General features: G+C 36.5%; 1 protein-coding gene and 1 long non-coding RNA gene across 3 annotated transcripts in view; both read left to right on the top strand.

Moving 5' to 3' along the window:
• atrnl1b (attractin-like 1b) overlaps positions 1 to 17,392 on the top strand; it is a 65,779-nt gene extending 48,387 nt beyond the window's left edge. Inside the window, exons 26-29 of the mRNA XM_028029569.1 lie at positions 478 to 556; positions 10,782 to 10,889; positions 14,292 to 14,406; positions 15,961 to 17,392. Coding sequence (XP_027885370.1) covers positions 478 to 556; positions 10,782 to 10,889; positions 14,292 to 14,406; positions 15,961 to 16,085 — 427 coding nt within the window. The 3' untranslated portion in view covers positions 16,086 to 17,392. The remainder of the gene's footprint in view (positions 1 to 477; positions 557 to 10,781; positions 10,890 to 14,291; positions 14,407 to 15,960) is intronic.
• On the top strand, positions 5,587 to 5,996 carry LOC114151982 (uncharacterized). 2 transcript variants are annotated; one of them, XR_003597052.1, is made up of 2 exons: positions 5,587 to 5,691; positions 5,820 to 5,996. It is a non-coding gene; the product is annotated as an uncharacterized LOC114151982 (long non-coding RNA). The 2 variants fall into 2 exon arrangements; XR_003597051.1 differs by having other exon boundaries at positions 5,593 to 5,730.
• Positions 17,393 to 22,268: the final 4,876 nt, after the last annotated feature.

The following is a 22,268-nucleotide window of genomic DNA, read 5'->3' as shown; positions in this document are numbered from 1 at the left end:
CATCCTGACATTATACATCAAAAGGATAATGAAGTGGAAGCTCTCAATCAGTCAAATTTCCCCTCCCAGATCAGCTTAGATCTTGCTGACTTTCCCTTGATTAATGATCACAGTGTTGGGTTATTAATCGAAGTAATCGGCCAAAATATTTCAGTCTAACGATATTTTAAAGTTCTACCTCCTCAAATCATTTTGCCCGATTGTGTTTCTCGAAGTTGAAAGTAAATTTATACAGATTTGGATTTGCCTTGTATTCCTTTCAGGTTTGGTTAATGACATGCTTTCTTCAGATCAGCAAAAATGTATAAAGAAATCTCCTGTAAGGGTAGAAGTTCAAAAACAAACCTCCAATAACTACAGTCTGCTTTATTAAGGATCAAAGTTTTCTATTTTAAAAATGGCTAAATAAGTTAAAGGAGACATATTTTGATTCAGTTGTAACCCTGCTTGTTTTTTCTTCTTCTTTTTTCATCCCAGTTGCTTTCTGTCTCTGCTCCTGGTGGCAGCGGTGGTGTGGAAGATCAAACAGACCTGCTGGGCGTCACGACGCAGAGAAGTAAGTCCATGACGTTTAAAGCAGAACTGAGTAATTACCTTTAAGGCACTTCTATGAAACTCGTGTGAGTGAATACAAGTCTGCAGATTAGTCATTTTAAAATGATTTGAATATACACATAATTTTGTATTTTTCCAGCTGAGTTTATCAAACGTGTTTGGCAGTCTTGGCCATTTATGTTTAAGTCGGATGCTGAACTGAATATGTGAGGAATTGTAGCTAAAGTTGATATAGTATGAATGTTAAAATTGGCATCTTTTTCATCTAGCCCTTTCTTTTTATGGAAAGATGATATTATAACACAAATTTCACCCTCTTGAGCCAACAGCCTGACCTTTTTCTTATTGACTCACATGAAATCAGACTAAACTCTTTATGTTTTAGGTGAGATCCCAAAAATATTTCCATTTGCTAAATCATTTTCAGGGAAACCTTTACGAAGTTTCTTCAAATTTAGGAAGTTAACAGACGTTTTATTGGTATTTGGTGGCATTACCTTTTAAATGTATGATTTGGGTCAAATTTTATGTATGTTTTTCCACAAGTTCCTCATTATGATTTGCTGAACTTTTGCTGTGTTCCTCCAAATGAACTGGTGTAACTAATTGAGGTTTGCCAGTATCCCATATTAACCCATAATGCACGGTGACCATATTGAAAAAGTAGACTTAAATGTTTGTGATTAACATTTGGGATTTGAAAAATATTTAAAGCAAAGAGGCTAGCGTCGTTTTAGCCATGTGTTTTAGTCGGCCAGGACAATTGAGTCTTAAAAAGGGCTCACATCTCATTAAAAGCCTTTGACCACTTCTAAAGAAAGTTTTGATTAACTGCCAGCAAAATCTTGTGCTCTACAATTGGATCAATTATGTTGTCAAATAATTTTGTTGAAAGTGGATAATTATTCAAGCCTAGTGTGGGTTTACATTTAGTGGAAAGGAATAGGAACCAAGCAGACAGTAGGGATGAAAAAGGAGCTGGAATATTAATGATTAATATTCAGTGGTGGAATGAAAGGATTTGGATGAAAAGATGTGGTGATTGGCAGTGGAAATTATAAAAGTAGGTCAGAAGAATTCTGTTCTGAAAATGAAGGAGAGGCGAAATGCAAATTCACCTTGCTGCTGTTAATCTAAAACCGCATTGGAAAATTTCCTGCTTCTGAACTGATGGTAATTTCCATCTCTTTGGGGTTGAATCTGCTGTTATCCTGGGTGCTGTTGGGTATTTTACAGCAGGAATTTCATTTTGATCTCTCTGCATGACCCGTAGTCTGTTAATGAAGCTCTCACAATTCATTTCCACTTTGGGAATGACATTAATAATTAGGGGATCAGAATTTCATATCCCTCTAATTGATTTATTAAAAATAAACAAAAATGATTACTGCTCTGTCTCTGACTCATGCCTGTCCAAAAAAAATTAAGTCAATAAAATTTAATGACAGCAGATGATCACTATTTTTGTGTCTGCTCTGGACATGTCTGTGATCTGTTCTTTAGTTGACCAAAAAAAAAAAAACTACTTTACTGGGTCAAAGAAAATGTCAGTGTTTGATCCCTGTTGCGTTTGATTGTGCCCTTTTTTGTTGCACCACAATGACAGACTTAGATGCATCTTTTCTCAGAAAGTGTTCAGCGTTACAGTTCAGTTGAACTTCTTCATAAAGTTCTCTACAGTGACATCCAAAGGCTTTTAAAAGTGATTAAATTCTGGATTTTGTTGGGAAGAATCCATGTGTGAAAATGATCTCTAATGCTCCCTGAACTCTTCATTCACAATTTAAGACCAATGAATTGTGGAATTTTCATCTTCCAGTGAAGTAAGAAAAAGAGACATTGATAGAAAAAGTTTATTAATTTTGAGTTCATCTTGAGCTTTTCTTTATCCAGATGGACTCATCACTCTGGAACTGGTTAGATCAGGACTAAATCAACCATAACTTCTTTTTTGTTCCACATTACAATTTTTATTCTTCAGAGGAAAGCCTTTTTTGTTCAGTTGCAAAACTTCGGTTTATCCTTGCAGTGATTGTTTGGGAAAGCTTTTTAAGCATTCCTGAAATCTCTTTGTTTTTAATTTGATCATAAAAAATATTTGCAGGTAAAAATCCGCTACTTACATAATTTAGACATAAATGGTTAATGTCTGACTTTAAATCAGACCATATTTTCCCTGTTGAAGTAATTTTGGATTATAAAGTAAGATAATAAAGTATGTCATGGTTTTTCAAAAAGTTTGGATTTTTTTTGGTTGGGTTTGCTAAATTTGATTTAAAAATGTCATGTCAAAAAACATCATTCTTAGCAATTAAATGTTTTTTGTTCAACGTCTCAGATCTTGTAAGGTCTCTTTTTCATCACCCTAATCTTTAGTTCTTCACATTGACCCTCTACCAGATTAACTTTGGAACGGTGAGCAGAGATGCAAGGAACTCCCAAAACATGGACGTTTTGGGAGTTGTCTCCAATCATAAGAGACATGTTGGTAAAAGTAAAATAACACTTTATGTCTAAGCTGTATCCTTGACATCAACACTTTACTAAGACACACAGCTTTCTACAGCTCTGGTGTGGCATTTTCAGTTGGCCTACTTTTAAAGAAACATTGTATTCAGAATCTGTGTTGGTAACCTTTTCCTGAAAGCTGTGGCAGCCTAGAGGATGCCCTTCACCGCTCAAGTTGTACTTGTTCTTTGCAAATAGATTTTAAAAGACTTCACATGTTGCAATTTTTAAAGCTACTCTTCTGTAATACAAGAATCAGTAAAATCACTTATAGAGATTCTTACAGGACCCTTTAGGGTCCATTTAATAGGCGGTCAATCTGGGGAGGTTTTAATGCTAACCAGACCATCTGCTTGTTGTTTAATTGCTTACAGTGAAATGAATGCACAGTTTGTCTGCTTACCCGGACATATAGATGAGTTGACGGTGATCCTTGCGTAGTTTATAAATGAGCCGATTGAGCCTTGACAGTTTTGTTTTACTTGTAAACTAAATGGTTCCCTGATTCTTCTTCACTGTGTCTTTGTATTTATGGGTCTTGGTGAAATGAGGGATGGAAACTTTCGTCCTGGGGCCATTTGAGTCCTCATCTTCTGTAAGGACATGGAATGAATGAGTTTTAATGAGGCTTTCAGAAATGGCTGGGCTGATAATGAAACTGTGATCAAGCTATGGGGCACTTGGGCATCTGATGAAATTTTTTTTTTTAACTAGCTTTCTGGTGTTAAAGGTATTTGTAATTATGGACCGTGTTTGACTTGAATTTGAAGCACATTTTCTTTGGGGTTGGGTTTTTCTCTTGTAATATTTTTATTAGGAAGATCTCTATTTAAGCAAGCAGTCATTTCAAATTGTGTTTCTGAAAATTGACTGTGAATAAAGGACAATTTTGAAGGGTTTCTAGAACACAGCAATTCCTTGAATTACTTTTTATCTCCAAAGAGCTGGATGTCCTCCACACCACAACAATAATTAGATAAGGGCTTTATTTTTTTTGTCTAGGATTTAAAGGGACATGATAACAGAGGTGTGCCGGTTAATTTGGATAATTTTGGTTGAAGTTAAGTGATGGGACTTGGATTTTAAGCAGGGACCGCAGGGAGGAAGACACAACAGCTCTAAATGCCACATAGGAGGACAAAGGCTGACCTCTTTGACGCTACCTGTGGGGGAAAACAGAAAGGAGGGGTGTGCTGACATTTTACAAGAGAGAACTGCAAAGATGTTGCACACACAAACATGGATTTATCTAATGCAGCTCCTCTGTGTTTTACACACATGCGAAGCCAGACCTTTAAAAATCAACTGTGATGCTCATTGGTGATGGGTTGTTTGTATTTTCAAAGGCTTTATTATTTACTCAATATAGTCTCATCAGTGCATCAATGGAGAATTATTACAAAAGCATGACTTTCAGGATTGCTGTGTTCTTTTGGTTGTCTGAATAGAGGACTTTATGTTTCTTAACGTTAGTTGGATTTCTGGGGCATTCAAAGCCAGAATTGAAATGGCCTACTAGCTTCACGGTGTTGTTTGTCCCCATCCTAAATATTTTGAATACTTGCTGCCCGTCAAATCCCCAGTTCTACTTGATAAGTGTCCTTGCATCTCTGTTGGTATCTAGTGTAGTTCTTAAGTGGTTTTATTTTTAGTTGCCTGGTTTTGTTGTGTCTCTTTGACCTTTTTTTACGTGTGGGAGGCCTCAGGGGTCAATACTTGTGCCTTTTTTATCTTCTCAACCGGGAGTCCTTTTGTTCCTTTTCGCCCGCCATGTCGTCTGTTGGAAGTTATGAACATTAGTTGTTCCCAAATAATCAGGATGATCGTTATGGTATAGAATAGCACGTATTTGGAATGATGTAGAACCCTGGCATTTTCCAGACACTCGTAATCTGCAATGGAAATGAGTCATTTATTTTAAATCTTACCAATATATTGTAAGTTGAACATAGAAGCTTTTTTTTGTGGCTGAAATCTATCGGACATTTTAGCAAACATTTTAGCTAGTATTCTAGCAAACATCTAAATCCTTTCAAGTCAGAAGAATGGTGTTTATAAAGTGAAAAGATTACTTGGGAATGAATAATTTTGGTCTTAACTATGTAGGAAAAATAAGAAAATAAAAGCAGCAAAAACAGAAGAAATCTGTTAGTGCGCAAATACTTTTTCACAAACCAACTAGTCTAAACTCTTCACTCCCAAATCTTCAAATCCAGGTATTTTTTGTTATTTATTTTTATAGACTTAAAGTAAATGTGTTTGCTTTAGCTCAGGCTTGAATGTCCCCCCGAGGACAATTAGGACTCAAATAAGATCATCTTTCTCCTAATCCTTTTTGGGTGTCAAGTTAGCTCACTCGTTTTTATTTGTCAAGATTAACATTTAAGTGCAAAATAATTTAGCACCTTTTTGAATCCTTCAGAACTTGCCCTTGAAAATGTTTTGTTTCACTATTTAGCCCCTCACTTTACATTGAAATTGGGCCAGTTAATTAATATTCTGTTCCTGAATTTGATATCTTAGCCCACACAGAACACCTCAGCCTTTCCAGCATCATATCAGCTTTGGAAAGTGTGGCAGGACACCACTGGATATCTTCATCTGGTTATCTGAAGCCCATTAATCACAGTACGTGTTCAGACTGTCCAACAAGCGGCCACATGCAGGGTGTAAATTGCCTCCAACATATTTGCCATGAGGAAAGCAATGGTGTATGTACATTTGACTGCATGTTTATGTATTGTTTCACTTTAAAGGAGCCAGCCTGTGGGCATAACCGGTGATCTTTGAAAGGGACAGAGTGACCTGCATCGGTGTGAAATGCGCTCGGAGGCGGGATGACACCCACCCCTTCATACAGTCCAATGAAGGGAACAAAATGTTGTATTCACTCAACAGATAATTCATGCCCTCACTTGCCAAATTAATCAAGTTGCATAGCAATGCGCTGCAAGCCCACCCTTATCAAAACTGTGAATGGCTCCAGCTTGTACTCTAGACAAAATCAGTCTGTCATTGCATAAACGTTAATTGGTTTTACAGAGTTCAGCCTTGCCTTTTGTCATTAACTTAGCATTCATTTCCAGTCTCCCAGGTATTGTGCTGGCCCTTTTTAACCACTGCTTTCTTGGCACATTTCTGATGGCAGGTCCTAGACTTTGCTCTTGCTCCCATCTTGTGCTTTGCTGTGTTAAAATGAATTCTGCAACATGATAAATAACATTACTGCTATCTGACATTTAGGATGAATGTTGTTGGATTTGAAGCTTTTTGTGCTGGAAACCGTAATAAGCCTTGAGCTGTTTTCTTGTTTTGGAACAACCTCGCCGGGCCCCCCCATCCTGCGTTTATCTTTTTTGAAAAGGGCAACATTTTTCATTTTGACCCATTGTGACCCAGCAGCTCAAATCTATCGGTTTTGTATTGTCGGTTTGATGTTTAATGGCAGAGATGTACAACAATTTAACATCGGGCATCAGATATAAAGTTTAAAAAAGGAAAAATCAATCAGGTGATCAATGTCAATTTTATGTGGGTGTTATTTTTTTCACTACCTCCCCGAGGGAAGGTTTTCAGATTGAACAAAGCAGCGCCACTTTCCACTTATTCACCATGTACCAATACGTTTCCACGGCACTGAGTGGGGTCTCCGAAATGCTTTAATTCTATTTGTTGGCACATTAGATTAAGTTAAGGCTTAACATTTAAGATGTAGGTGCATCTAAATAAAGCAGAATATCATTAAAAATATTTATTTCATTGACTCCTTTTGGAAAGTTAAACTCATATAGATTCGTCGCGCAAAAAGAGTATTTCAAAGGCATTTTTCTGTTGTTTGGATGATTTTGACCTGCACTGAATGAAAATCCAGCACACTTCAAATTCTAAAAGTGCACAAGACCAACAAATTATTTTTACTTTAGAAATGTTACGTTAAAGCCTATATAATCACAGAAAAGGTCATTTTCTCCACACATAGAGGGTAACATATCCCACATTCATACGAAGCTGAACAGTTCACGCACAGTCACGTGGTAGTGGGACGTTCGTATTTGGAGCTTTTGCACACACTTTTAATACATAGCCATGTTTGCTTGATTTATTGTTTTTCTCTTTTCTCTGTTTTTCTGCCAAAACTGGTTTTCAGTCTGGCGCTTTGGTCTCAACTTTTCCTTTTTTGAAAGACTATTTTGTCTACAGAGACTCCAGAATTCATTTTATCTGTTGTTTCTATTGTTTTATTTATATATTTTTGTTTATATATTTTGGTCATTTTAAAATGTCTTCCAGTTCAAATGTTGAAATGTCCATAAAATTTAAGGTTTATTGATCTTTGAGAAAGCGTTCTTACGTTATTCTTTCATTATTACTATTGTATTACTTGGAAATTGTCTCGAAACAACAATGTTATCGTTTATCGCAATAGGTTCTGGGACAATTTGTCGTCTGGCAAAATTTCTTATTGTGACAGGCCTAGTCTTAATATAATAGTAGTTTAGTAAGGAACTGTTTATGTCTCTGTTTACTCTCTTATGTCTCCTTTGGATACAAAAAACACGAAGTGGAAGTTTTCTAGTTGAAACAAAATATTAAAATTGGCTGTCTGAGTGCATTTCTGCATAAAACATGGCAACAACCATCTGACCAATCACACCCCAACACACGACACTTTGCACAGAGCTCTGTTGAAATAGTTTGACCTGGGTCTGGTGTCGGGAAGGGGAAGCGGGTGCCTCTCTGCGAACAAAATTACGCAATTTTCCTCAAGCATCCACATGAGTGAGAGCTGATTTTGACACTTCGAAGAAAATATGTGAGACCCTTACGCCATCAGAGGTTATTTCTAAAGACGTTAGCTGTTTTAGATAGAAATGTAACACTCATGAAAATATTTGAAGTTGTGATACTTTTGTTAGCATTTGGAATTCTTATTTAATCTTTTAATTTGTTTTGGGGATCAACAAAGTGATTTAAAATGTTTCAGTACAGATCTGTATTTTAATATACCATGAATGACTTAAGCTGTCTAACTTATGGCCGCCACTGAAGAATTGCAAATAGCACGACTTTGTCTTTTTGCCATTTGTCTTTGATAAACACCTAGACACTGATTCAAGTCGTCACTTTCTCACTTGTTCATTTTCCACTTGTCAACCTCTCTAGACCTCTTAATTTTTTTTGCTAATTAACAGCCAGACCAATGAATACTAAATTATGCTCCGTGTTAAAGGTTGGGGGTCCAGAGACAAGAATTGTCGGGGTCAGTCCAATCTCAAGGAGAACTCTGTGTTCAGGAATGAAACTATGACACCTAAGTGCCTAAAAAGCACATTCTTATTAAAGTTGATCTATTATTTATACTGAGTGCGGGAAACTCTTCAAGAAAAACTTTTTGAGGCAGAAATTTACGACATAATTCATTATTTCTAAGGAACATGTAAGGTTTGAAATGGTAAATATAAATCATTATTAACCTTTTACACCATGCAACATTTATTGATAATACTGACATGTTTCCCATATTATATTTTCAATATTGTCTAGACAGAATCCCCACATTTTTCAGTCTTTCCTTTTATATAACCTAGAAAAATGTTTTAAATCAGACTTTCTCAATTTAATTTAGGCACCAGATAATGTTTATGTTGACCCGTTATTTATAGGTCTTTAATTTGAATTGTCTATAGAAAAATAAGTGCAAAAACTAATAACGTGTTGTATCACCACCCAGTGTCACCACCTACTGGGTGGTGACACTGGTTAAAAGTACTTTTAGCTTTTTAACCACATTTTCAGATTTTTTGGCAAATAATATAATATTTATTCATTTTTCACAAACTTTAACTCAAGGGACCAATCTGCATTTTAAGAAAATTCCAGCATTTTTTTTGTTTTTTTCCGAAGAGTTTTTGCGGCGCTAGTGGCTCGTATTTTTTCCACAGTAGGCAGACAGGAAGGGGGGTGAAGGGTGCGGCAAAGGTCGTCGGGACGGGGAGTCAAACCTGCGACGTCCGCGTCGAGGACTAAGGTCTCCAAACGTGGGGCGTGCTAACCCCCTGCGCCACCACAGCATGCCCCAGAAAATTCCAACATTTTTGAACATTTTATAAGCTCTATAGAATAGAGCTAAGGAGGTTAAAATTAGGTAGATAAATATACAATCAAAGGATCCAATGCATTTCTATGGTCTTTGATTAGTCTTTGATTGGTCTTTGAAAGGTAATTGTTTGCTGGTGTTCATTCTTCATGATACTTGGAGAGGTCCAGAAGAAGCACCAGTAATGAGAATCATCATAAAAAAAAAACCTACTAAAGGATTTTAGTGATCTGAAATACAATCAAATCTTAATGTGCCACACTTAAGCTCATCTCAAACCCAATACCAATCAGTCATGTCCTTGGTGCCTGTTTAGATTTTGATCAGACGGTGCGCTCCTGATGATAGTGTGGCATTAGTTGTTGTACAGTATTGATTAGTTGGGGGAAAAGAAAATATTTTCTGCTCAATCTAGGCAACAGAAATCATGTCTCCATGTGATCCAAATACCTAATCAGTTCTCCTGTAGTTGTTGACTCATTAACCAATCAATTACTACTCATAGTTTTAGTTTTATATATTGATTCACTGTGTTGATGGGGTTAAAGAAAAGTACATATTTATTAATGTCCCTTTTGCATTTTAGTAGCTACTAAAGTTTGGGAGTTTGGGGGAAAACTCCCAAACTCCAAAGTCAGAATGATTGGTATTGTGAATATTGTGTAAAACCAGGCAATTTTACAATTTCTTTTAAGGCAGAGTTTTGTTGTAAATTTATGTTTTCTATTTTCTTCTGCTTGTTCATGTGATATTTTCATTTATTTATGTCGTAAATGTTTCTTCTGTTGAGCTTTTTGCCGCCTTAATTGCATGACTCATTTGAAATCTGTCGAAAGATTTATTCAGATCGAGAATCTGAGAAGGCCTTCAGATTTGCTTGTCACTTTGCACGGATGGAAGAGAAAGAATGAATGACTGATTATTTTGATCAAAATTTTGAACAACACAAAAGAGACAAGAAATAGATGAAGAAAAGTCAGGTACACGGAAGGAAGAGATGTAGGAAGCAAGAGTAGAAGTACATAAGGAATGGAGGTAGCGCACTGGGAAGATAGGAGAGAAAGAAGCAACATCATTAGGATGCAAAAGAGAAAATGCAAGGAAAGAAGATGGGAAAAAAGAAAGCAATAAAGGTGACAAGGGAGGGATGTAGAAAATAAGGAAAGGACACTAGGAAAGAAGCAGAGAACACAAGATGGATGGATCCAACTTTTAGACAAAAAGAATAAAGTCTGAAAATATTAATATTTTTCCATACTCATATTTTCATTTCCTGTGCTTTTCCAGACTGTGTACTAAACCTTCATTTCTCCTCAAGCAGAAGCAGCTGGCAAGCATATTAATTTTGTGCATAAATGTTTGTTTTTCTCGTATCCTTCTGTTTTACTCTTAAATTCTCCAAAACAAACATAAAACAATTAACAGTTGTTCGCTAATTGGAAAAGAGTGTTTCATCTTTAACTTGAAGCCTTTGTAGAAAAATCATTAAACGATCATAGTAATGTGGCAGTGGTGTTATAATTCTGGTGAAGTGTTTGTATTAATGGCACTGAACATGTGTTAAATGTTTAATATCACATTTACTGTGGTTTGTTCACGTTTCATCTGTTTGTTTCTACAGCAGCTGATGAGAGAGCGCCAGCAGATGGCCAGTCGTCCATTTGCATCCGTCGCCGTTTCGCTGGATGCCAGAGGAGAGCTAACAGAAGTCCTGCAGCCTTTAGTTGACGTAAGACTAAATCCCACATTTCATGCAACATTTTTATTGTATGCGTTCTTTTTTTGACTTTGATTTACAAAATACAAAATGTAGAAATAGCCACAATATTCTTTCAACTTATACAACCTTGACTTCTTGACTGTTTCTTCTTTTAAAGAGGTAGAAAATATGTTATTACTTTAACTCTACATAATTAAAAGCTAGTATGATGAAGTCATCAAAATCATTTTTTTCCAGTAGTCATGTAAAAAAGAAATCAGTGATGATTTCTTTGAGGTATTCAAACTGCTTCAGTTTTTTTCTTTTTTTTGCCTTGGTTCACTAAAATTTATCTCTATTAATTTATTACTCTCTCATATACTTCTGCTTAGAATTAAACTGTGCTGTCCAGTCAGTCCTGTTTTGTTCATACTTCTAAAACAAATGGGAATGTCTGGCTCCAAGTTCAGCATAGGGCTCCAGGCTGTATGCTACAGTATATTGCTTGGTTTAAAGTAAGATGAAGAGATACGTCCTCAAAATAAGATCTGAGGGACCACTGGTGATTTCTCAGCCTGGTTCGGGCTCTGTGTCACCTGCTGCTGCAAGAAATAAAATCACTGTGGCAACCTGCAAAGAGGCAACACATTAGCGCCGAGCATTCTGCTGAGTGGTACTCACACGGCATTATGGTGTTTTGAAGGGCAATGTAAAGCGAAGAAGAGGAGGAAAAGCAATGCTTCTCGGTTCTGTGAGTGCATCGCACCGTCTGGATCAGAACGCTGCTAGAAACAGCCTGTTTTTTCTTGATTAAAGTGTAGTTTTAATTGCATACTTGTCACTCTAATGTAGGTTTGTATGGACAGTTAAGGGTTTTTGATGTTTTAGTCAGATATTTTAGATAGGAGCAAACTCTTGGGAATTCATGCTCCTGTTTTTGTTAGATTTTCGCTTTGTGTTTATCTTAGTAAAAAAATGTTGTCCACACTTTCTTGGTGTGGCGTACCTCATGGTTCTGTTTTAAGAACATACATGTTTCTGTCATACATACTCCCACTTGGTCAAATTTTAGAAGAGTTTTACATGCTACTGGAGGATCAAAATTATTTTTTGATCCACTGAGATGTGGGCACAGATAATTCTGACTTCATTAACATTTTATTTTATGGCTTAATTTCGAGGAACACAGAAGGCAGAATTTACAAGTACGAGATTGCTGTTCTCAGGTGATTTATGATCACATAAGATTTTTTGTGTTCCTTTGCACCAAAGTGACATTTTCTGAGCTGTGTAAAGCTAACAGCAAATATTCTGAAATGTGACAAATATGCCGTTATGTCAACATTTTTTTTAAAAATTACATTTCGATCCAAAGGCAAAGCCAAAATATTATTTGCAGTGGTAAACTGGAATGCGTTTGTTGTAGCACCTCCAAGGCTTGCACCCTTAATAAAGAATTAGTCAACAGAAAATGTTCTTTTTCCATTAAAGTTGAAGTATTGATCCCATAACTCTCACAAAACCTTTGAGCTAAAATGTTTTTGTCTTTTAGAAATCTATTTAAAAGTTGAACGTTTACACGTTTTTAAATATTCAATTGCACTTTTGGATGACTTACAGACATATTAGATGATTGATGATCTGGAGGAGAACTCGCCAAACAACCTAATTCTGCTCTGTGTCAACTAATAAGTCAACATCTGCTTCCACTTAACTGTTGCAAATATTTTTTGATGACACAGAGGACACTGGCTTTTATTTCGCCTGCCCTTTTTCTGCTTTAACTACTAAATTTTAGAGTGCTTCTTCAAATGAATTTGTGTAGAAAACACAATCAAGAAAAGTTGTCTCACCATGTTAGCCTCTCAGAAAGATTCTGACTTACTGAAACATTTAGGTCCAGTATGACTGAACCATAAGCGCTAATCTCTCCATATTTGTCATCAGCGTCTCTACTTTTCCAACTGGTTTGAGAAGATCCCAGCATCCTTTTTACCCATTTTTTTCTATTTGCTTGGCTTAACCCTCCAAGTCGGGCTCCGCTTTTAGTGACCAAGATGTCAGCAGCTGCTGGACAGAGAGACTCAGGCCTGCATACTGCACACCAAAATGGCAGGCACTCGACATATGGAGCCAGTAATGAACAGCTAGTTTGATTGATGAGACCTGTCAGTCCTGGAAAGAGAGCTCATCCTGACTGTTTAGTTGTTTGTTTTCTTGTATTAGCATGTTTGTGCTGGTGTGTTTATGAGCTCTGGAGTTATGAATGACCATTTTACAAATGCAAAATATTGAATAATCTTAGAATTCCGACTAACCAAAATATTTTACGCATTGGTGGTAGAAAGTAGATTGGTTGTATGACTAAAAGGAAACTGGTTTAAATTTAAAACTTCATATTTTGAAAATGCTAAATAGTTCTACAGCTGTTGATCCTCAAAATCCTCTTGGACTTACACTAAGAGGTTTTTTTAGCTTCACAAATATATGTGCAACGCAGTAATGACCTGATAAATATCAAAATGATTAAAGATCAACATTTAGAATTTTGTGGTGTAAGAAGACAAAAACAAATGAAAAGACATGCAGTTCCTCTGAGATCATGGCATTTAAAATTGTCTGATGGATACAAAAGTGCAATGTGTCTTTTACTAGAAATTAAAAGACAAGAATTCAGTTATAGTAATTATTTCTGTTTTTATTAGCTTTTGTTCTCAACTTTTATCTACAGATTATCTGAAGATCTGGCTTTCAATGCAAATTTCACAAGAATCTTCTTAAAAATGTCAATCCTCATAGGCACTTAAAAGTTATTTTCACTCTGACTTTGCTGTTTCTACTTTAAACCCCACCACGCAGAGAAAGGAGAAAAAAAATGCATTTCTATTCAGACACGTTGTTTCTCAACAATTTCTGTCCTTTCATCCAAAGCATGCTGTGAAACCCTTGACATTCATTATCAGGATGACATGTTTTTCACGCTTGATACGAGCAGTTCTGGCCATTACGTCTGAGGGGTAGGTCATCGCCTCGGCACACTGACTGTCTGACAGGGACACAAGTGTTTTTGTTGTGTGACCAATCAAACCATTTGTCTCAGGAGGAGGGCGTCTTGACTTAAATGCAGCAGCTCCATCAGATGACATGAGTGACTTTTGGTCAGCTGGTTCCTTTAAAAAAATAAATAAAGCATCACTTGAACTAGAGCAGAAAGTAACATTGATTTCAGCTTAGTTGGTAAAGCAAAGGTGTATTATCCAGCAGAGAAAGCTGTTTGTTAAAGCATTATTGCAGTTATTGGTGCTGTCTGCCGAGAACAAAAATACTCCTTTTTTTGTTTTGTTTTACCCATATTATCGGATTTAGAAGAACAAAATCTTGATTAGTACTGAAATTCTGTTAATTTGTGTTTTTTCTTTTGTTGTTTTTAAGGGTGCGCCTAAACCAGTTGCAATGGAGCCATGTTTTGGAGGGAAGGCTGCTGTGCTAACTGTCCTCATGCGTCTCCCGTCTGGACTTTCTGACCTGCCTCCACCTGGACAGTCAGGTAAGCAACTCACACTGACATGTGAATCACATTTCTCTGAAATCGGTTACATAAGTCCCAAAGAATTCGATCTGAATTAAGACCACCATCATAATCATCACAGTGGATCATTATCCAGCATAAAGAAGTTAAATGTGTTACACGTGCTACACCTATTGCACTAATCATCTAACTTTTGACAAGCAAACTGGGCAATGAGTGCAGCCTGAAGCAACATCGTTTTACTTTTTAATTGAGGCACTAATAAAAGACATTTTCTGCCAGAGAGAGAGAGAGAGAGGGGGAGGATTTACTTGGAAGATTGGTCAAGCTTTTCATTTGTTCTTGCCAAATGGATATTATTGACCAGATGCTAGAGTCATCTGAGTAAAAACAAAAACATTACCACTCAGTTATAAAAGATGCCTGATGAGAAAACACGTTCTTAAATTGTAGATGACCTCACTGCCAAATATTAGATTGTCAGTACTCAGATTATGTTTTATTTCAATTCTTGCTCTAATTTGCTTGTCAGCATTGCTGCAGTGCATCTTGTCAGGCTTGGCAGCAGTCGTCAAATGTCCCCTCATATAAAAAAACAGCTGTTTTATCTTTTTCCCATCATTGACTGTTTTTGCTGAAACATTTTTTGCAAAGCCTTTTATCTTTGATGAAATTTGATGTCATCTTACCCTTTACAAAAGAGAGATGTATCAAAAGTAATTATTTTGCAAAATTAGCCATATTTTTTCCCTTTGTTAAACAGATTGCCAAACCAATAAAAAAATATCTTGATGATGAAGCTCATAGCTGAAACTGTTAAAATAACATTACCAGTGAATAAAAGAGGATAGGAAAATAGGAAATAATTATTAATTGATCTACTAATTGAGAAGTAAGTTGTTATGAATATGCTGTCGTATGGAAGACTGCTAATTTGGCAGTTAATAAAGGAGCCAAAGCTCCTCTCAGATATCTAAGCATATTATTGGAATGTTGAGTGGAAGGACAAAGTCTGATAGAAAAAGGTGAACTGTTGCTTTTTGGTCCAAAGCAGGAGTCTGCAACCTTCTACACTCGCTCTTAATAATTTCGCAAGCAGTGCAGAACCAACATTTTTTTAAATACACATATAACAAATACAGTTTTTAGTTGTTTTTTTGTATGTAATAAATTCTGTATTTTTCCACAACCAAATGAAACAAATATCACTAATACACAGCTCTGGAAAAAATTAACAACAGAAAAACAGGATTTTTTTCCTCTGTGTACCAAATTAATCCTACATATAGTGAACTCACCATAAGAGAAACTGTAAAAAGTTTGAAGACGGCAAGTTTTATAGTCTGTAGAGGAAATGTCAAACCAGCAAATGCATACTTATAGATAGCTCTATTGTTGTATTCAAATTGAGCAGTATTTTATAAGTTGCGAATTAAATTTCTTCTCTGACCAAATAAACAAAATGACACTGTCCTCTCCATTTATTTGGGTTTTCTTCAGTTGCACATGATCAATGTAAATACATTTCTATCTATCTAACCTCATACGTCTCTCTGTTGTCCTTTACTACAGGACTGATTGTCGCCAGTGCGTTGGTAGACATCTCACAACAGAAGCCATCAGATTTCAAGGACAAGTCCCAAGCTTTAAAGAACCGAAAAGCTCTTCCTCCAGCTCACCAAGGGACCTGCGTCTGACTCCATCCGGCGGTTACGTTTCTGACCAACCGCCAACTGGAAGCCTTTCCACAGACTTGACCTGCTTAAGTGACTTGTAGGAGATTTATTTTGGCTGCTAACATTCACCACTACAGCTCCCACTTTGCGTGAGCGCAGTCCCTTATTTACGAATATGCCGACACCAGAAATCCATGGCAGCGACCGATCCAGGCCAGGCTTCGGTTTCTTCACTTTCGCTCGGACAGCTCAGTCTACACTTAATGAACATCTGTCATGTTTTCCACAAATTATGGCAGATCCACACTCATTGAAGTACAACTGATGAAGGTTTTTTATTTGAAAAGCATGAAGGAAATGTAAATGCACATTTGGGAATGTCACAAGCTGACCAAATTTCCTCATATGATCAAAAACGGTTGGTAGATGTCCAATATGTGCACCCTGTATAATTTTTTACTTTTCTTTTGCGCACCAGTAAGTGGTACATTTGGGTGCCAAATCATTCAGATTTCCCTGGTTTGTCTTTTTTTGTTGTAAAGAATTTAGACTTGAAAAGGTCTCAACTTAACAACCCATAATTATATTGCAAACCATGACAACTTGAGCATTTTCTGCAATTTTTAAGCATAATTGTTCATTTGCATAAGACTCCTCCATCCAGCAAAAGCTAAAGTCTGTATTTTCTGTGGGATACATGAACTAATGCTGCAGAGGAGAGTCCCTTCTCGTGACATGCCGGGTGAAGACGTGAAGGAGCCACGAAGAAATCATTCGTCATTGAATTATGGCATGAAAATCTAGAAGAAGTTGGATGCATTTTATTTGGGAAAAATGTAGTTATGTTCATTTTTTTTCTCTCGGTGTAGTCACTGTTCAATAAACAGAAAAAACACTGAAGTTACTGTAGTTTGTAATAAAAGGTTTTGGACGTTTTGACGCTTTTGAACCGAGATTGGGATGGTGGACATTTCAAGAGGCTGCTCCAGAGAAGTCCTGCTCTTCTAGCTGTTTACTAGTTTGTTTTGTAAGTTTTATATGACAAAAAAAAAGAAGCTATAACTTTATTTCACCTTTTAAGTACAATGAGTTGTGCTAATAATAAGAATGCCTTTGCTCTTCATGAGCTCTAATGGGAGCATGAAAATCTGAAGGAGTTTCACATCTGTACAGTGTCTCGTTGGAACAAATGTGCGTCGTCTTCTTGCGCAATTGTTTTGTTTTTTTTTCGTCAGGTTTTCATGAAACTGGTGAAAACCTTTTGTTAATTTCAGGCCTTGTCACCTGATACTATTATATCTATAATAAATTATCGGTTTGCTACACTTGTGAGGAGCTTTTCTGTTACTATGTTTTTGTATCTAACAGATTCCTGTTTTCTTGCACATTCTCGTTGACTTCAAACCACTTGTTCTAGTGTCAGCCCTTTTTTTCTATTTGTGCATCTTTATAAACTGTTTGGGCATTGTCCTGCTTTGTGTCGCAAAACTCACGATGAATTTCATGATGCCATCTAATGTGTTTTTTCTTAATTTTACTTTGTGTTTGTAGAGTAATCCTTTGTCTTTGCACAGGAATCAGGCTCATGCTGTTCTGTGAAACAGATGACAAACTTGCATATCAGTCATCGTCAGTGTATTGGAAAGATGGACAACATTGCCAGAAAATTAAAAGAAGAAATATCAGAACAAAAAAAAACATTTTGCAGTAAACTTTCTTCCATCTCTCACATTGTGTTGAAGTTAAATGTTTTTTTGTTGTTGTCATATTTAGTTTTGACAGTAGACTGGGAGTTATTTACTATAGATGTAAAAATAGTAGAGTAAAAATACTGCAAGGTGTTTTTATAAATGTAAAATATTGTCACTCGCACGGGCGTCGCCATACTGTTTGCGCTGCAATGCATTCTGGGTAAATGCATTGCTACGCTACGTGACCTAGCAGTACTAGCTCCATCCAGCCCAGGCATTGAGCAACTTTGAGCCTTTAAAATTGGAACCGGAGCATGTTGAAATCGATAGTAATGCAGAAATTACAAGGGGTGTTGAAGATGAGGCGACCAAACGGAGGAAGAGGAAAGAGTTGAGCAAAGAAGTTTGTGCTGCTGCTAGCTTCAGCTTCATAAATGAAACAATGTGGTTGGAGTCGGACACGGGTAAGTCGTTGACGTTCTCTGTGTCAGGTCCGGTGTTGCATCTATTTAGGGTCTGGTCTCCGGTCCGTTGTCGGGTCTGTGATTTCACATTAGGTACCGGTGGTAGAACCAATTAGCTTTGTTATCATTTAAAAGATCTGTCAGTGTTGCCTGTCTGATGTTTTTCCCAGTTTATTGCTCGCTAGCTGGGACAGTTTAGGCACTTTGAGGATCAAATCTGTCAGTACCAAATGTTAGCCATTTGGTTTTAGCTTGGGAGGTAAAGACCACCTGTTAGCTCCTTCATCAATTTTGCCCTTACAAATGAGTCAAGTTTTCTGGAGAGAAATGTTTAAGGCACAAATGTGGGGTCATTCAGCAATTGTGTTCTTCCATTGGCTTTTTCCCTTTGCTCTCTTTTTTCATGTGGGAAGCAATGAAGACTCGCCTTACTACTTATTTGTTTGTTTTGAAATTACAAGCCAACAGCGATGCAGTGTGACATTGTCTAAATTTATACCAGTCAAACGCAATATTATATATATAAAAAAGGTAGCCTTCCAGTGTTTCCAGTCCAGCAAGACCCTATCATCTCCATCAACTCAGCAGGCACTACTGCAGCCCAATCTCACAAAATAACTTAGAAAATTTAATACTTAACCTTTAGGTATTGCTGTATATTCAAGTAAAACAAAGAATTACCATAGACATGGTAATTCTATGTCTATGGTTATGTTACTGCATTTAACACGTATAGTGTTTTGCTTTCCCCCTTGAATGTTTTCACATTTTGTTACTTTGTAGTTGGTTGCAGGGATGTATCGTGTATTTTACCTTTTATTAGCTTGGTGCTTTCAGTGTTTATTTTAAAGTAAAGAACGCATTGCATTCATCTTTTCCAAGCTTGAAGTGATGTTAAGAGGTTTGTCCTTCATTGTATTAACTCCCTATAGATTGTTCATGCTTTTTTTCCCCCAGTGTCATTGCTGTGTGTTTGAGCAAGGATGTAGGCAGTTGGCCAAAGTGCTACTTTAAGGAATCTTCACTAATTTTGTACCCATTAGCTGCAGCCACTCTTGGAGAAAAAAGGCCTTCTAGTGGCCTACAGGAGCGTTCAGTACCAGCAGGAGATCCTTAAATGATAGTGGACACCACATACAGACGGAGAATGTGATATTACTCAATATGACTATGGAGTATTAACTTTACAATGGATTCAGTTTATGTATTTAGTAAACTTTGTTATCTTTGACTCTTATGTAGACGGTTTCCTTTTAAATCATCTGGACTGACCTTGAAAGCATGGAAATATGATTTGTGGGAAGCAAATTCCATCAGAGGACCTGCAACAAACGTTAGTCAGAGACTAAAAGGTTTAGAAGCTACCCAAGTAGACGTAGTATTTTTATTTTTTTCATTTAGGTTTAGCAACATCAGCTTATTAAGCCAGCACAGGAATGTCTAGCCATCATATTGTTCAGGAAGGAAACATGTTCTGGTGTGAAATGTGTATATTAACCCCCAAATTAAAGCAAAAATCTTATGAAGATGTGGGCTGAATGTGGTAACATTGTATATACAGTATAAAAGCCATGGACCAACATAAGTTGTCTGTCAGAATGGGCCAAATTTACAGCAAACTGCTATCAGAAGCTTGTGGAAGACTAGAAAAAAATATTAGACCCAGTTCACACCATATTAAAGCTAATACCAAAGATGAAGAGATGCATGTAGATTTTGATTTTGAAAAGAAAAAAATCTTTACATATTTTGGGATTTATGTTAAAAATGTTGTTGATAATCCTAACTGACTTATAGTGGGAACCGTTAGTCTGATTAAATGGTCAGTAAACACTATCAGCAGAGGGGTGTTTATGTAACTCAGCATTTGAGTTATTTCTTCAAAAGCAACTTTATTTTTAATTGCATATTAATAAAATGTTGCCATGTGGCCAGTATTTAAACTGGTAATTTAATAATTGAGGATGTTTCCACTAGAACTATTTTGCTTTGCTGATTTCGTAATAACGTAATAAAAGTTCAAATCAGTGCCCACAAGACATAATTATTGTGCTTTGGCAGTTGAACGTTTTTGATATCCTTTTTTTTTTTTTCCAAAAAGAATCTCACTTTTTATTTTAACCATTTTAGAAGCTAATAATAATCTGTACTGTCAAGATAAAAACAGATTCATAAGGTTGTTATCTGCAGTCTTAAATTGGTTGTCTTTATCCATCTATTCTAGAGCTTAAAAAAATGTTTGTTCCTCTAAAATCCCAATTTAATCCAATCAAGAAGCCATTATTTCTTATCTCTGTCCATGGGACAAATTTGAAAAGATGTGAAGCAAAGTATCTTGACGTAACTCATAGTTGTTTACTGTGAAAAGTCAGACACACACTGACATTTGGACACAATAAAACCCCCAAAAGTAATAAAATGAAATTGCCTCTGCTCTCCTGGCTAATAGAAAAGGTTGAAATCCACAGAGAAGTTCTGGCTGGCTGAAAAATGGTGCACGGGAGGTCAGCGTTGCAGTAATTAGATATGAGGTGCCGCGGCTGTAATTGTGCAGTTTTATCAAGATCCACTTTAATCCATGCCAAGGGTGAGCGTGCGGACGGTGAAGACTTGCAGTGGTTTTATGGGTGTGGAAGGGTTGAAACCTACCGAGCTCAGAGCTTGGTTGCAGGGGAACAATAAATCTGGAGAGCAATAATATTTACAATGGGCTTCATGTCAGCTGATGGTCTCAAGGCATCAATCACCTGAAGTAAGACAACATTAATTGGAATTTGATGTGTTGACGTTTTTAGAGAAGCAATTTTAATTTAGAAACTAAGATAAAAACTATAAATTATTAGCCCAGTAGCTAATAATTTAACCCCATTAATAATGTAGCTGGTTTAAAATGACAAAAATGTGCAAAAAAGCATAAAGGTAAAAGATTATATAATTTTTGGTGTTTGAAGTTACAGAAATGCACAGCGTATTCCTCTTGACCTTTTTCACATTTTGTCACATTACAACCACAAATTTCAGGGTAATTTACTGGAATTTAATGTGATAGACCAACACAAAGTATAATATAACAGTGAAGTGGAAGAAAGCTGCTACCAGACTTAAAACGATTACTAATAAAAATCTTAACCGTATCTTGTCTATTTTATAGTCTTGCTCCTGCAGCACCCAGACAATCTGCTGTATAAAAGCAATCAATTACAGTTACTATCCTGCAGTTTTGTGTGCTTGAAATAAAATGTACCAAGTACTTTATACTTTCCTGCAGCATCTGATAAAACGGACACCGTTTCTTTCTTGTGCAGAACATGAGGTGGACATTTTGGTTCTTCTGTTTCTGTGAGACGTCCAATAAATCTTTGGCTTTCTCTCTAGATCGTGCATTCCATCACTGTTCCCAAAACAGGTGACAGTACACATCGCCCTCCCCGTCCAGGGACGAGTCTGTCCTCTGCAGGTTACGTCCTTGTCTGCTTCTGTCACTCCACACAGGGACTGATATGATCTAAGTGGCAATAGCAGGGTGTCTGCCAGGTGCCATCCTATAATCCTGCTTTACAGGAGTTTCTTCTATATGGAAAGGTGAGATAAAGTGGCTTTTTTGGGGGGAGGGAGGGAGGAAGGATGACATGATCCATGATATATGTTTGTTATTGTGTCTATAAACCGAGATGTCTTATTATTATTATTATTATTATTATATTGTCATGCTTAACAAACATTAAATATTATCTCATCTTTTGATTGTTAGATATTTTAAAAATAATTGTGTCTTGCAGAACCTTATACTTTAGCACAGCAATCTTCAATGTATGTTACAGGAATTCATGGTAATCAAAATCTTGTATAAATAAATATCTGAAAACTGTGCTGTGCTGAATACGCTTGACAAACTTTTGTTTGTAAAAAATATTAAAACCACAAATCTTTTCCTTCCCATTTAATAAATGTGCACTACTTTTAGTTGGTCTGTCACTTAAAATCTCAATAAAGTTTGTAAAAGTTTGTGGTTGCAACTTGACAAAATGTAAACAAGCTCAAAGCAAAGT

The sequence above is a fragment of the Xiphophorus couchianus genome, chromosome 10 (assembly GCF_001444195.1).
Source record: "Xiphophorus couchianus chromosome 10, X_couchianus-1.0, whole genome shotgun sequence".
NCBI classification, from domain to species: domain Eukaryota; kingdom Metazoa; phylum Chordata; class Actinopteri; order Cyprinodontiformes; family Poeciliidae; genus Xiphophorus; species Xiphophorus couchianus.
Note: the sequence above shows the minus strand (reverse complement) of the source record. Positions and strands in the feature narration are given on the sequence as shown.